Source organism: Pelodiscus sinensis, chromosome 2 (assembly GCF_052426305.1).
Source record: "Pelodiscus sinensis isolate ZL-2025 chromosome 2, ASM5242630v1, whole genome shotgun sequence".
Classification (NCBI taxonomy): Eukaryota; Metazoa; Chordata; order Testudines; family Trionychidae; genus Pelodiscus; species Pelodiscus sinensis.
In genome coordinates, this window is record NC_143053.1 from 232,746,254 (window position 1) to 232,760,772 (window position 14,519).

The window sequence follows — 14,519 nt, forward strand, 5'->3', positions numbered from 1 at the left end:
TGGCCAAGACCCCCTTGGCACCGAGCACCTCTATGTCCCCACCTAAGGTACTATCGGCACAGAGCAAGCACTCAGCACCATCAGTGCACTGCCACAGCTCTCCTCGGTACTGAAACATTCCAGAACTGCAGACTTTCACAACCAACACAGACCTGCTGAAAACCTTGGTGTCTGGAACACCGCTCTTCAGCACCGATTGCATGCTGAATACATCCCACTTCAGCTTGACAGCTACACCAGTGGAACTGGTGCCTCTGCTTTCCAGTGACGAGGAAGAGGATTCTTTGAGCCTACACACTCCAAGACATTCTTCACCAAGGCCCACACAATAGTATCCTCAGTTGCCACCCCCAGTGTCTGCCCACACTGATGCCTATGTCATCTAATTGGCATTACTGGGACTCTTGGGCTATATATTGAATGCAATAGCCTCAAATGCTCCCATAACTGCCTCTGGCACTCAGGTCCTGAGCATCTCCTGCCCCATCAGCTAGACACTCTTTGGCTGAAGAAGACTACTCTGACATCATAGAGAAAGAGCTAGCACCTGACTCTCACCAGCACATATATCCTCTTCATCTAAGACACCATTATGCTCCCATCTCCTACAGCAAGGGACAGCTTTAAATCCTTTCAGGAACTGTATAAAAGAATGACATAATCCTTGGACATTCCACTGGTAAACCTACCAGAGACTCAACACAAGCTAACAGATATTTTCCATGCTTCCCCCAGTGCCAAGGTAGCCTTGCCCATGAATCCTGCACTCATGGACCCAGCAAAAGCTATATGGCAGACTCCAGCCGCTATCCCTCTTGGCCTGTAAAAGGTGAGAAAAAAAAGTACTATGTGACTCCGCAGGGGGAAGACTTTATTCTCTTACCCTACTCTGAATTCTTTAGTAGTACAAGCTGTGAACCAGAGGGACAAAAAACAGGAAGCATGTACAGTGTTATGACAGAGATTGGAAAAGATTGGAACTTCTCCGCAGAAAGACATATTCCTCAGCCATCCTCCAACTGCAGATTGCCAACTATACAGTATTCTTGGCCAAACGCATTCACAACATCTTTGAGCAAATGACATCTTTTATTGAGCACTTGCCAGACAATGGAGCACAAGGAGTTTAAGGCCAACATTAATGAGGGGGTACTTATTTCTCACAATTCTCTTCAAGCAGTGCTTGATTTAACTGACACAGTGGCTCAATCATGTGACGAGCATTATGACTGCAACTGTCCAGCTTCCCGAGGGAGGTTCAGGCCACTGTAGAAGGATCAAAGCTCTCTGTGGAGCTGATACCTCTCTCCATACTCTAAGGCTGTGTCTACATTGGCACCCTTTTCCGGAAAAGGGATGCTAATGAGACCAGTCGGAATTGCAAATGCCATGGGGGATTTAAATATCCCCCGCAGCATTTGCATGAACATGGCTGCCGCTTTTTTCCGGCTCGGGGCTTTGCCGGAGAAAAGCGCCAGTCTAGACAGGATCTTTTGGAAAATAAAGCCTTTTCTGAAAGATCCCTTATTCCTGATTTTAAGAGGAATAAGGGATCTTCCGGAAAAGGCTTTATTTTCCAAAAGATCCCGTCTAGACTGGTGCTTTTCTCCGGCAAAGCCCTGAGCCGGAAAAAAGCAGCAGCCATGTTCATATTTAATTCCCCCACGGCATTTGCAATTCCAACTTGTCTCATTAGCATCCCTTTTCCGGAAAAGGGTGCCAATGTAGACACAGCCTAAGGGTACGTCTAGACTATAGCCTTTTGTCAACAGAGGCTTTGTTGACAGATACTGTCGACAAAGCTTCTGTCGACAAAGAGCATCTAGACTGCATCCAGTTCTGTCAGCAAGCCACTTTGTTGACATGAGAGGGTAGACGCAAAGGACAGGGTAGATGCAATAACACCTTCTGTCGACAGAACTCTGTTGACAAAAGGTGTTATTCCTCGTAGAATGAGGTTTACCGCCATTGACAAAACTGCCAACTACTTATGTCGACAGAACTCGGCAATATTGTAGACGCAGGTATAGTTTTGTCAACAAAAGTCCACTTTTGTCGACAAAGCCCTGTAGTCTAGACACACCCTAATAGACGTCTGGTCCACTGTCAAAGCCTTTGGTATTCAGGTGCCTGTGATGAGGAGAAAGCAAGGCAGGTTTTTCAGCTGAGATACAGACCAACTCCATTCACGCACCTGCAGAAATACTGTGATAATAAGCATAGACAATGTCAGAATAGATGTAGGCAATCAGCTAACCAATCGTCAGTCCCTCAACCCTCATCATCACGCCAAGCCTTTTGAAGGGTTGGTTGAGGGCCAGACAGTCCGGCCGTGTCCAGACTCAGGTTTTTTTCGGGAAAAGTAGCCTTTTCCCAAAAAAACTTCCCCTGCGTCCAGACTCAAGCCGCGTTCTTTTGAAATTATTTCGAAAGAACGCGGCTTTTCTTTCGATGGCGGTAAACCTCATTTCACGAGGAAGAACGCCTTCTTTCGAAAGTTCCTCTTTCGAAAGAAGGCGTTCTTCAATGTAAAGAGGCCTTCTTCGAAAGAGAGCATCCAGACTCGCTGGGTGCTCTCTTTCGAAAAAGCGGATTTTTCTTTCGAAAGATCCGCCTGCAGTCTAGACGCGATCTTTCGAAAGAGCCTCTTTCGAAAGATGCTTTCGAAAGAGCCTCTTTCGAAAGAAGCCTGCAGTCTAGACATAGCCTCCCAAACTCTCCAAAGCAATATCTAAGCTTCCCCACACCATTCAGGAGCAGACTAGCCTCTTTCTATCAAGCATGGAGCAGCATCACCATGGACAGATGGCTGTTAGACATAGTGCAAACTGGTTACTGTGTCCCCTTTTCAGCTACTGCTTTACCCCCATCCCTTGTCCCTCTTCAGGAACCCCTCCCATGAAGTCATTTTTATGCAGGAACTGAGCCACGTTCTGAAACTGGGAGCAACAACACAGGGGGAAAGGGTTTTACTTTCGCTATTGTCTTACAATGAAAAAACCGGGGATGGAGGCCCATTCTTGACTTGTGTAACCTCAACTGGTTCACTTGCATGTACCGTTTCAAGATAGTAACTCTCGCCACTGTAATCATAGAATCATAGAATAATAGGACTGGAAGGGACCTCGAGAGGTCATCGAGTCCAGCCCCCCGCCCTCAAGGCAGGATCAAGCTCCGTCTACACCATCCCTGACAGATGTCTATCTAACCTGTTCTTAAATATCTCCAAAGAGGGAGATTCCACCACCTCCCTTGGCAATTTATTCCAATATTTGACCACCCTGACAGTTAGGAATTTTTTCCTAATGTCCAATCTAAACCTCCCCTGCTGCACTTTAAGCCCATTACTCCTTGTTCTGTCCTCAGAAACCAAGAGGAACAAATTTTCGCCTTCCTCCTTGTGACACCCTTTTAGATATTTGAAAACCGCTATCATGTCCCCCCTTAATCTTCTTTTTTCCAAACTAAACAAGCCCAGTTCATGAAGCCTGGCTTCATAGGTCATGTTCTCTAAACCTTTAATCATTCTTGTCGCTCTTCTCTGTACCCTTTCCAATTTCTCCACATCTTTCTTGAAATGTGGCGCCCAGAACTGGACACAGTACTCCAGCTGAGGCCTAACTAGTGCAGAGTAGAGTGGCAGAATGACTTCACGAGTTTTGCTTACAACACACCTGTTGATACAACCTAGAATCATATTTGCTTTTTTTGCAACAGCATCACACTGTTGACTCATATTCAACTTGTGGTCCACTATGACCCCTAGATCCCTTTCCGCCATGCTCCTTCCTAGACAGTCGCTTCCCATCTTGTATGTATGGAACTGATTGTTCCTTCCTAAGTGGAGCACTTTGCATTTCTCTTTATTAAACCTCATCCTGTTTACCTCTGACCATTTCTCTAACTTGCTAAGGTCATTTTGAATTATGTCCCTATCCTCCAAAGAAGTTGCAATCCCACCCAGTTTGGTATCATCTGCAAACTTAATAAGCGTACTCTCTATCCCAATATCTACATCATTGATGAAGATATTGAACAGTACGGGTCCCAAAACAGACCCTTGAGGAACTCCACTTGTTATCCCTTTCCAGCAGGATTTAGAACCATTAACAACAACTCTCTGACTACGGTTATCCAGCCAATTATGCACCCACCTTATCGTGGCCCTATCTAAGTTATATTTGCCTAGTTTATCAATAAGAATATCATGCGAGACCGTATCAAATGCCTTACTAAAGTCTAGGTATATGACATCCACCGCTTCTCCCTTATCCACAAGGCTCGTTATCTTATCAAAGAAAGCTATCAGATTAGTTTGGCATGACTTGTTCTTCACAAACCCATGCTGGCTATTCCCTATCACTTTATTACCTTCCAAGTGTTTGTATATGATTTCCTTAATCCCTGCCTTGGAGAAGGGAGACTAGCTGTCTACCCTCAATCTACAGGAGTGTTTCCCAGTTTTATTTGGCCATTGAACCCTTTTCAGCTTTTCAGAATTTCAAGGAACTCCTACGTTTGTTAAGCCAAAAAAAAAAAAAAAAAAAAAAGAGAAAAGAGGGGAACCCACCAGTGCATGAAAATCACATTCCTTCCCCAAGACCCCACCTCTTTGAGGCCCCATCCTCTCTGTTCCTCTCCTCTCCATCACTTGCTATCCCCAGTCCTTATACACTCTCACTGGGTTGAGACAGGAGGTGCGGGTTCTGGGTGGGAATGAGGGATTTGGGGGTGAGAAGTGCAAGCTCTGAGAGGGAATTTGGATGCAGGAGAAGGGGATGCTGGCTCAGGGAGGGGGCTCCAGGCTGTGGAATGTTGGGCACAAGTGGAAGGTTGGGGTGCTGAGTAAGTCACAGACTTGTGGATGTGAGGGTGCAGGAGTTTGGGTTGGATATGTGAGGGGCTCAGGGCAAAGAGGCTGTGAGTATGATGGACTCAGGACACAAATTTGTGATGTGTGGATGGTGCAGGAGTGTTGTGGCAGAAGACTGAGGATGTGGGGATGCAGAAGTTTGGGGATGTAAGAGGCTCAGGACAAGGGGTTCAAGTGTATGATAGGCTCAGATTTGGGTCAAGTGGTGCAGGAGTGTTATGATGCTGCAGTGAGATGGGGATTTGGCCCCAATTGAGGACATGTTGGCCAGGCTTCATTTTTAAATAAAATATATCAAACTCAAAAGGTTTTAGCATTGTCTTTATTTATGAGAGGGGCGGGGAACCTGTTTTGAGTCAAGGGTCACTGACCCACAGAAAAGTCAGTTGGGGCCACACAAGTGAGATGCATAAAACCCCCTCCCAACCCCCCAACCCTCACTAATGTGGTCCCAACTGTGCTGGTGGGAGCAGGGGACAGGGTGCTAGTGGGTGTTGAGGCCGGGGAGAGGGTGCTGCTTGGTGGCAGGATGCTGGCACAGATGGCAGGGTCCTGGGGCAGGATGCTGGGGTCACGGACATGGTCCTGCTGGGCACTGGGGGGTGTGTGTGTGGCAGGGTGCTGGGACAAAGAACAGGGTGGTGTTGGGTGCTAGGGTGGATGGCAGGGTGTTGGGGCTGGGGACAGGGTGCTGGGGACAACGCTGGTGGGGACAGGGGACAGAGTACTCCTGGGGGGTCTGGGTGGGGGACAGAGGCAGCTGGGACCAGTACCTGGGAATCCTGCAGCACCTCTGGGTTCCAGGAAGTGTGCGACTGTACTTCCCATCCCCAAACAGCTGGTGTATGCGCTGCCTGAACAGTAGGGCTGTTGCACTCCAGCAACTTACTTCCACAATGCTATCCTGGGGGGTGGGGAGGATGCAGGGAGTTCCAGGGCAGAGAGCGCTGCCTGCACAGTCAAAGCTGTGCAGACCCAGGTCTCCTGACCTCCCCCCCACTGCAAAGAATGGCTGCGAAGCTAAGTTACCCGGTGCCACAGCCCCAGTTGTATAGGCAGTGCCCGTTGGCTCCTTTGGTGAGGAGAAGTGCTTCCCTCCCTGCTGTGGGTCACGTGGAGTCACCCCTGTATGGCACCCCCCCTAGTGTGCCAGCTGGGAGCAACCGTTCCCCTCTGCCCCCGCCTTGCTGTGCCTCTGCGTCACCAGGAAGGGGGAAACAAGTGTGCTGCTTCTTTAAGAAGCTGGTTAGCTGGTGCTCCCACTTTCAGAGGGGGCAGGAGAGTGCCAGCTCCTCGCAGAACTCCTAGTTTTGCTTCGCGGAACCCAAGGTTCTGTGGAGCACCAATTGGGAAACACTGATCTACAGGATGCATACTCCTATATTGCTATACACCCTGCACACAAACTTTACCTTCTATTTGCTATCCACTCTGTATTGGGGCAGTGTTAACGAGTACTCTTCCAATACAGAGTACTCCCCTTTGGGCTCTCCATAGCCCCACTGGTCTTCACCAAGTGGTGACAGCACATTTGTGCAAAATGGGAATTGTCATCTTCCTATATCTGGGTGATTGCCTACTATAATAATATATGGAGATATACCTATCTCATAGAGCTGGACGAGACCTTGAGTGGTCATCAAGTCCAGTCCCCTGTGTTCATGGCAGGACTAAGTACCACCCCTGACAGATTTGCCCCCAGATCCCTAAATGGTCCCCCTCAAGGATTGAACTCAGTATCTAGGATTTAGCAGGCTAAGGCTCAAACCACTAAGCTATCCCCCTGCACCTATTAAAAGGCCTTTCTTATCATGAGACAGATAAGAGTAGTCACCATTACCAGGGCTCTATTCAACAAACTCAGATTGCAGCTGAACCTCCAGAAGTGCACACTGATTCCCACTCAGCTCTTGGAGTTCATAGGCACTCACTTAGATTGCACATCAGCCACACTGACACTCCCGCTTCAGAGATTTGCAACCATCATAGACGTAATCTCTTTAACACAGAGGAGTTCCCAGATTATAGTGAAACTCTGCCTCCAACTGCTAGGGCATATGGCTGCAGCCACCTTCATGGTCCTACATACATGCATCCACATGAGGTCGTTGCAGACTTGTTTACACAGTATATATACCACATTTCCACCATATAAACAAACTCCTCTCCATGCCCTCTAAGATAAAAAAAGTCTCTCTCCTTGTGGATGAACCAGGGCAACTCCTGCAGAGGAATGCCCTTTCATCTGGCACCCCCATCCATGACGATCACCATAGAAATGTCTCTAACCGAATGGGGAGCCCATATTGAGCACCAGGCCATACAAGCATGCTGGTCTCAAGAGGAGTCCAAACTACACATCAATCTCTTGGAACTCAGAGCAGTCCACAATGCAGGCCAACACGTTCTCCCATTGATTCAAAACATAACAGTACAGGTACTAATGAACAACCTTACAACAGTGTTCTACATAAACCATCCGAGCAGAGCCTACTCTTACCCAGTGTGTCTAGAAGCGATTCAGCTATGGGAATGGTGCATTCTATGCAACATTCATCTAACAGCCGCCTATCTCCTGGGCAAAGACACTATTATGGTAGACAATCTCAGCAGATATTTTGCCCTGAATGACGAGTGGGAACTCAGCCACAGCATGCTAGTTCCCATGTTAAAATACTGGGGGTATACTACTGTAGACCAGTTTGCAAACAGCTTGAATACCAAATGCCCAGGCTACTGCTCCAGAGCAGGAATGTATGCATTTCCACTCTTGTCACTCCTTCAGTGAGTAATCCTCAAAATAGGACAGAGCCAAGGTCATCCTAATACAGTAGTACCTGAGGGTATGTCTACACTACAGCACTAATTCGAACTAACTTTATTTGAATTAGTTAATTCAAACTAAGCTAATTTGAACTAGTGCATCTAGACCTAAAAACTAGTTCAAATTAGCATTTTGCTAATTTGAACTAGCATGTCCACATTGAGTGGACCCTGAATTGAAGTTAAGGATGGCCGGAAGCAGTGCCAGCAGGGCATCAGGTTAGGACTTAGAGCGTGGAGCTGCTGTCTCAGGCTAGCCAAGGGCTGTCCTTAAAGGGACCCGACCCCCACCCCGGACAGACAGTTTTCAGGGTTCCCCACTTGCTTGTCTACCTTGATGAGGGACAGCAAAGCAGTCCTGACTTGGAGTGCCCTGAGTGCCCACATTTGGCACATCACAGCACTCAGCCATCAGCTTGGCTGCACTTGCTGCAGGCTGCCATCCGGGGGGGGGGGGGTCAATCGGGGGGCTGCAGGAGAGCTTCCACCCCAAGGAGCCCACAGAGCCACCCTAGTCCTCCCCATCGGGGGCTCGTACCCCATTCCTCCCTCACCTCCTTCCACCTACCCCTCCCTAGCTCCCCATCCTGATGTAAAAAATAAAGGACACGTGTTCAAAAATAGAAACTCTCTTTATTTAACAAAACGGGGTAGGGGGATTAACCTCTGGGGAGACTGGGAAAAGGAGGTGGGAGAGGGGAAGAGAGAGGGTGAGAGAGGGGAGTGGAAACCAGGGAGGAGGGAGCTGGAAGGGGGAAGGCAGGGGAAGAAGGAGGAGGGGAAGTATCAAACTATGGTACGCCATATCTTCAGTACTATGTACAAATGTGATCTCCTCACCCCAGAAAAGATATTTTGGCCTTGGAAAGGGTTCAGAAAAGGGCAACTAAAATGATTAGGGGTTTGGAACAGGTCCCATATAACGAGAGGCTTAAGAGACTAGGACTTTTCAGCTTAGAAAAGAGGAGACTGAGGGGGGATATGATAGAGGTCTATAAAATCATGAGTGGTGTGGAGAGGTTGCATAAAGAAAAGTTCTTCATTAGTTCCCATAATATAAGGACTAGTGGATACCAAATGAAATGAATGGGTAGCAGGCTTCAAACTAATAAAAGAAAGTTCTTCTTCACAAAGCAAATAGTCAACCTGTGGAACTCCTTGTCACAGGAGGCTGTGAAGGCTTGAACTATAACAGAGTTTAAAGAGAAGTTAGATAAAGTCATGGAGGTTGGGTCCATGGAGTGGTATTAGCCAAGGGGTAGAAATGGTGTCCCTGCCCTCTGTTTATGGAAGGCTGGAGATGGCTGGCACGAGACAAATGGCTTCGTCTTTGTCTTTGGTCCATCCCCTCCAGTGTACCTAGTATTGGCCGCTGTCGGCAGACAGGCTACTGGGCTAGATGGACCTTTCGTCTGACCCAGTACGGCTGTTCTTATGTTCTTATGTTCTAAGCTCAGGGCTCAGGGTCAGAGGTCTCACTGGACACCTTGATTTTCATGCAAACCTGCTCCTGGGTTTGCATGTGGCCTTTGGTGGCCAGGCTGGCAGCTATCCTGCCCTAGACAGCCACTTTCCTGTGCCTAGTGTGGAGGTCGTGGATGTTGGAGGCCTCCCCCCAAACCTGGATGAGGTCTACGATCTCCGCATTAGACCAGGAGGGCACCCACCTATTGCGACCCTGGGCAGGCTCCTGGGAGCCGCCAGCCTGGTCCTGGGAAGAGGCTGAGGGCTGGGTGGCAGCTGGTGGCTGGCTTGTGCCGTGCCGGGTGCAGGGTCTGCTGGCTGGGTGCTGGCAGGGTTGCACCTGGCACGGGCACAGAAGCAAGACCCTGCCCCTTTAAGGGCTCCGGGGCTGGGAGGGGGGCAGAAGAGTTTCCCTGGTTGTACCCAGAGTGGCCACCAGGGCAAGCTGGGAAGGGCTAGCCTCCCATTAGTTCGAATTAAGTGGCTACACAGCCCTTAATTCGAACTACTTAATTCGAACTAGGCGTTAGTCCTCATAGAACGAGGTTTACCTAGTTCGAATTAAGCGCTCTGCTAGTTCAAATTAAGTTCGAACTAGCGGTTTGCATGTGTAGCGCCTATTAAAGTTAATTCGAACTAATGGCTGTTAGTTCGAATTAACTTTGTAGTGTAGACATACCCTGAGTGGCCAAGTCAGACCTGGTTCCCTTACCTCCTCCAGATGACATTGATGCCCCCTTGGTACTTTCCACCTGTTCCCTGCTTTCTCACTCAGAACAAAGGAGGCCTTCATCACCCCAGTGTTCAAACCCTACAACTCCAGGCTTGGCTCCTCACTGGCTAACACCACTTGAAATAGCGTGCTCTGCACTGTTTCAGGAAATTCTCCTTAGTTGTTGTAGGCATCTACAAGAAAAATGGCACCAGTTCACACTGTGATACAACAATCAACATATCTCCCCCACATCAGCTGACCTCTCTCAGGGTATGTCTACACTAGCCCCCTAGTTCGATTTAGGGAGGCTAATGAGGGTGACTGAAATTGCAAATGAAGCGCAGGATTTAAATATCCCGTGCTTCATTAGCATGTTCCTGGCTGATCGCCATTTTAGAAATTGACTAGCCTGGAAGAACTGTCCGATTCTACACACGGCAGTGAAATGGGATTCCAAATTAAAGCCCTAAATCGAATTAGCTGTTATTCCTCCTGGAATGAGGTTTACCAGCTAATTCAATTTAAGGTTTTAATTCAGAATCCCATTTCACTGCCGCGTGTAGACACAGGCAGTTCTTCCGGGCTAGTGAATTTCTAAAATGGTGACCGGCCAGGAACATGCAAATGAAGTGCGGGATATTTAAATCCCATGTTTCATTTGCAATTTCGGTCGCCCTCATTAGCCTCCCTAGATCGAACTAGGGGGCTAGTGTAGACATACCCTCAGACAGTTGAGTACCTTTTGCTCCTCAAGAACACTAGACTCTCCCTTAGCTCCATAAGAGTGCACCTGGCCTCGTTAACACTGCCTCACCTTCCCGTGGAAAATTACTCAGAGTTTGCACACCCTACCATCAAATGCTTCCTAAAAGGACTTCAGAATACATACCCCACAATAAAAACCCCAGCTCCTGCTTGAGACTTAACTCAGTACTAAGGACAATAATGGGCAAACCATTCAAACCGCTGGCTACCTCTAATATCATTAGCTCACAGACATTTACCTTCCCCCCCATCCTCCCTCTGTTCTGAAATTTGATTTGTCCTTTTTATGTGTTCACTTTTTTTTTGATTGTATCCTTTTGGTATATATGGTCATGCCTATTTTCTTCCACTATTTGATCTGAGGAAGTGGGCCTGGCCCACGAAAGCTCATCACCTAATAAACCATCTTGTTAGTCTTTAAAAGTGCTACATAGTCCTGTTTTTTGTTTCAACTTATCTATGAAAGTGATCTTTCTAGTAGCCCTCACTTCAGCACACAGGGTGGATGAGATTGGGACCCTCTGTATACCATCTTCCACAAAGATACGGTCATCTTCTGTCCACATCCCAAGTTTCTCCCAAAAGTACCTATGTCTTTCCACTGTAATGAACCTATATAATTATCAGTCTTCTTTCCAAAACCTCATGCTAATAACAGGGAGGTAGCCTTATATACCTTGGATGTCTGCAGGGCAATTGTCTTCTACATACAAAGAACAGGACCCTTCTGGAAGTCTCCGAGTCTCTTCATTTCTTCCACAGAGAGCTCTCAAGGCATGCGTATCTCTAAATAAAGATTACCCAAACGGATCTCCAGATGCATCTGCTTCACATTCAGCATTTTTCATCAGGAGCCCCCAACAACAGTAAAGGCCCACTGCACAAAAGCAGTGGCAGGATCCATGGCTTTCCTTAAAAATATACCTATAAATAACATCTGCTGAGCTGCCACCTGGGCATTTACACATACTTTCACTACATCATAGAGACCTGTTCAGTCTCCAACACCTAATTTGGATGCACCATACTATCCATGGTCAATACAGACTTACCAAAGTTCCCTGCACCAAGCACGGTTACTGCTTCATAATCACCTAAGGTGGACCACCCACAGGGATACTCCTCGAAAAAGAAAGGAAGGTTACTCTCTTTGTGCAGTAACAGAGGTTCTTCAAGATGGTTGTCCTTGTGGGTACTCCAACACCCACCCTTCCTCCCCTCTGCTTCAGAATGTTTCTTTTGTGGGCAGAGAAGGAACCGAAGGGGTAGTTGGCTACGTGTGCAGAGTAGACACTCCAAATAGCACGTGCTGGCTGCTCCACATGCACAGCCTGCTGAGGGTATTCTTACCATAATTCTCTGATGAGAAGTGCAGCAGTGCTCCATCACCTAAGGTGGAGACCCCACAGGGGCAGCCATCTCGAAGAATCTCAGTTATCGCACAAGGTGAGTAACCTTCTTTCGCACAACTTACATTTTAGAGTCTCTTCCATTCTTTGCCTCACTACCTCTGTTGCTGTCATAGCCTTGTCACCTAAGCTTCTGTCAAGAAGAAAAATAAGCACATGCATTCCCTTTTCTACCTCCCACTCAACCTCCCCAGTTTTCAGATTTGTTAACTGCCTACTAAGCTTCTGGCTGCTCTCATGCTTTCAATAGGCCTTGTACACTAGCCAGGATATTGATTTTTTACTGTAGAACATTATTTTAATCTTAACTGCGTAAAATTTTACAGAAAGAAAAAATACGACCAGAGTCTAGAAAGAGATTTTTGTCAAAACTGGAGCGAAAACAACCTGTTCAGAATGGTGAAGTGTCTTCCTTATTAGGAGTTCAGGCAGCAGGGTAAGAGTGAACAGAAAAGTTCTTGTTATAATATAGTATCTAGTTATATTTACAGTCTGATGTGATACACTGTTAAAAAAATCTTTCTTCATTCAGTGGTGCAATATCTGCTTATGAATTAATGAGTAGTCCTACTCTGAACAACATATATATAATTCAAAATGTATCCCTTTTCTGGGGATTGGCTGTTGCTGATAGTTGAAACAATGCTTGCAAATGTCAAACTTACTCTATAAACCCCCAACTTGGCTGTTCCTAAAATTTCTCTGCAGACACCTTTCTACATCAGACTCTAGTTCCCTTTCTTCAGATAGTCTCTTTCACCTCCCTTGTAGCTTGTATGGAGTTAAAGCCATACTTGTCACAATGTGGCTGAAGTTATTCAGCAGTTTCATGTACAGTTGATTCCATAACCACAGATTTTGCTGAATATATCCTTATGACTAATAAGAAATAGCCTCTTCAGGTATTTTAGGATCATATAATCAAGGGAAAAGTTGAGGCTCATCTGAGGCTATTTCTCTCTAGAAGTGTCTGCTAGATCTAGAACTGCAAGTGAGATTAGGGGCAATAAGATGGCTAGTGGACTTGAGGAAGAAAAACTCCAGTGAGGATCCAATCCAGGATTCAAGAGAAACTCTATTCAGCAGGAATAAACACAAGAAACAACGTCAACATGCACATTTATACACTGATGCATCGGATTTCTTTCAAATAATGTATTAAGGTTGACTCCGTAGCATCTACATTTACAAAGTCAAAGGTGCATGTCCTTGATGCGTGAGTTCGATAAAGTGTATCCCTAGTAGCATGGCTACCTTCAACTTAAATGGCAATACACAGTGGGTAGCCATTACAGAGTTCCTGCCGCCCATTTGCATTCTGGGTTAGACTCATAGGCTGTGTCTACACTGGGCCACTTATTCCGGAAAATCAGCCGCTTTTCCGGAATAAGCTGCGAGCTGTCTACACTGGCCCTTGAATTTCCGGAAAAGCAACGACGCTCTACTGTACAAAATCAGCCGCTATTCTGGAAAAGCTACACTGCTCCCGCTTGGGCATAAGTCCTTATTCCGGAACACTGTTCTGGAAAAGGGCCAGTGTAGACAGCCCAGTAGTCTTTTCCGGAAAAAAGCCCCGATCGCGAAAATGACGATCGGGGCTCTTTTCCGGAAAAGCACGTCTACATTGGCCACAGATGCTTTTCCAGAAAAAGGGCTTTTCCAGAAAAGCAGCCTGCCAATGTAGACGCTCTTTTTCCGGAAATACTTATAACGAAAACTGTTCTGTTTTAAGCATTTCCAGAAATTCATGCCAGTGGAGACACAGCCCTAATGCCTGATGGGACAAAATCATTACAGGTGATTCTATGTACATGTCATCCTCCTCCCATAATTCACTTATCTCCTCTCTCTGTTCATGCTTGGAAGCAATGGAAAACAATATTTTCATGCACTTCTTTCCTGGTTATCTGTGCAGATGCCATAACATGGCAAGCTCATACTCCACTCAGCTTCAAACTGCTGTGGCAAGCAGTGCAAACACCTAGCACATTATACTGCTGTTTGTCCAGAGTCTATCCGGGTATGTCTACACTACCCCGCTAGTTCGAACTAGCGGGGTAATGTAGGCATACCGCACTTGCAAATGAAGCCCGGGATTTGAATTTCCCGGGCTTCATTTGCATAAGCCGGCCGGCGCCATTTTTAAATGCCGGCTTGTTCGAACCCCGTGCCGTGCGGCTACACGCGGCACGGGCTAGATAGTTCGAACTAGCAAGCCATTCCGAACTATCTGTACGCCTCGTGGAACGAGGTGTACAGATAGTTCGAACTAGCAAGCCATTCCGAACTATCTAGCCTGTGCCGCGTGTAGCCGCGCGGCACGGGGTTCGAACAAGCCGGCATTTAAAAATGGCGCCGGCCGGCTTATGCAAATGAAGCCCGGGAAATTCAAATCCCGGGCTTCATTTGCAAGTGCGGTATGCCTACATTACCACCCTAGTTCGAACTAGGGTGGTAGTGTAGACATACC

The 14,519-nt window shown here is 47.0% G+C and overlaps 1 protein-coding gene across 7 annotated transcripts in view; it reads left to right on the plus strand.

The window, feature by feature from the left end:
* Positions 1 to 14,519, plus strand: part of CCDC7 (coiled-coil domain containing 7) — a 361,859-nt gene that overhangs the window by 139,095 nt on the left and 208,245 nt on the right. For all 7 annotated transcript variants that reach the window (XM_075922671.2, XM_075922670.2, XM_075922665.2 and 4 more), the window contains one exon: positions 12,376 to 12,485. In XM_075922671.2, coding sequence (XP_075778786.2) covers positions 12,376 to 12,485 — 110 coding nt within the window. The remainder of the gene's footprint in view (positions 1 to 12,375; positions 12,486 to 14,519) is intronic.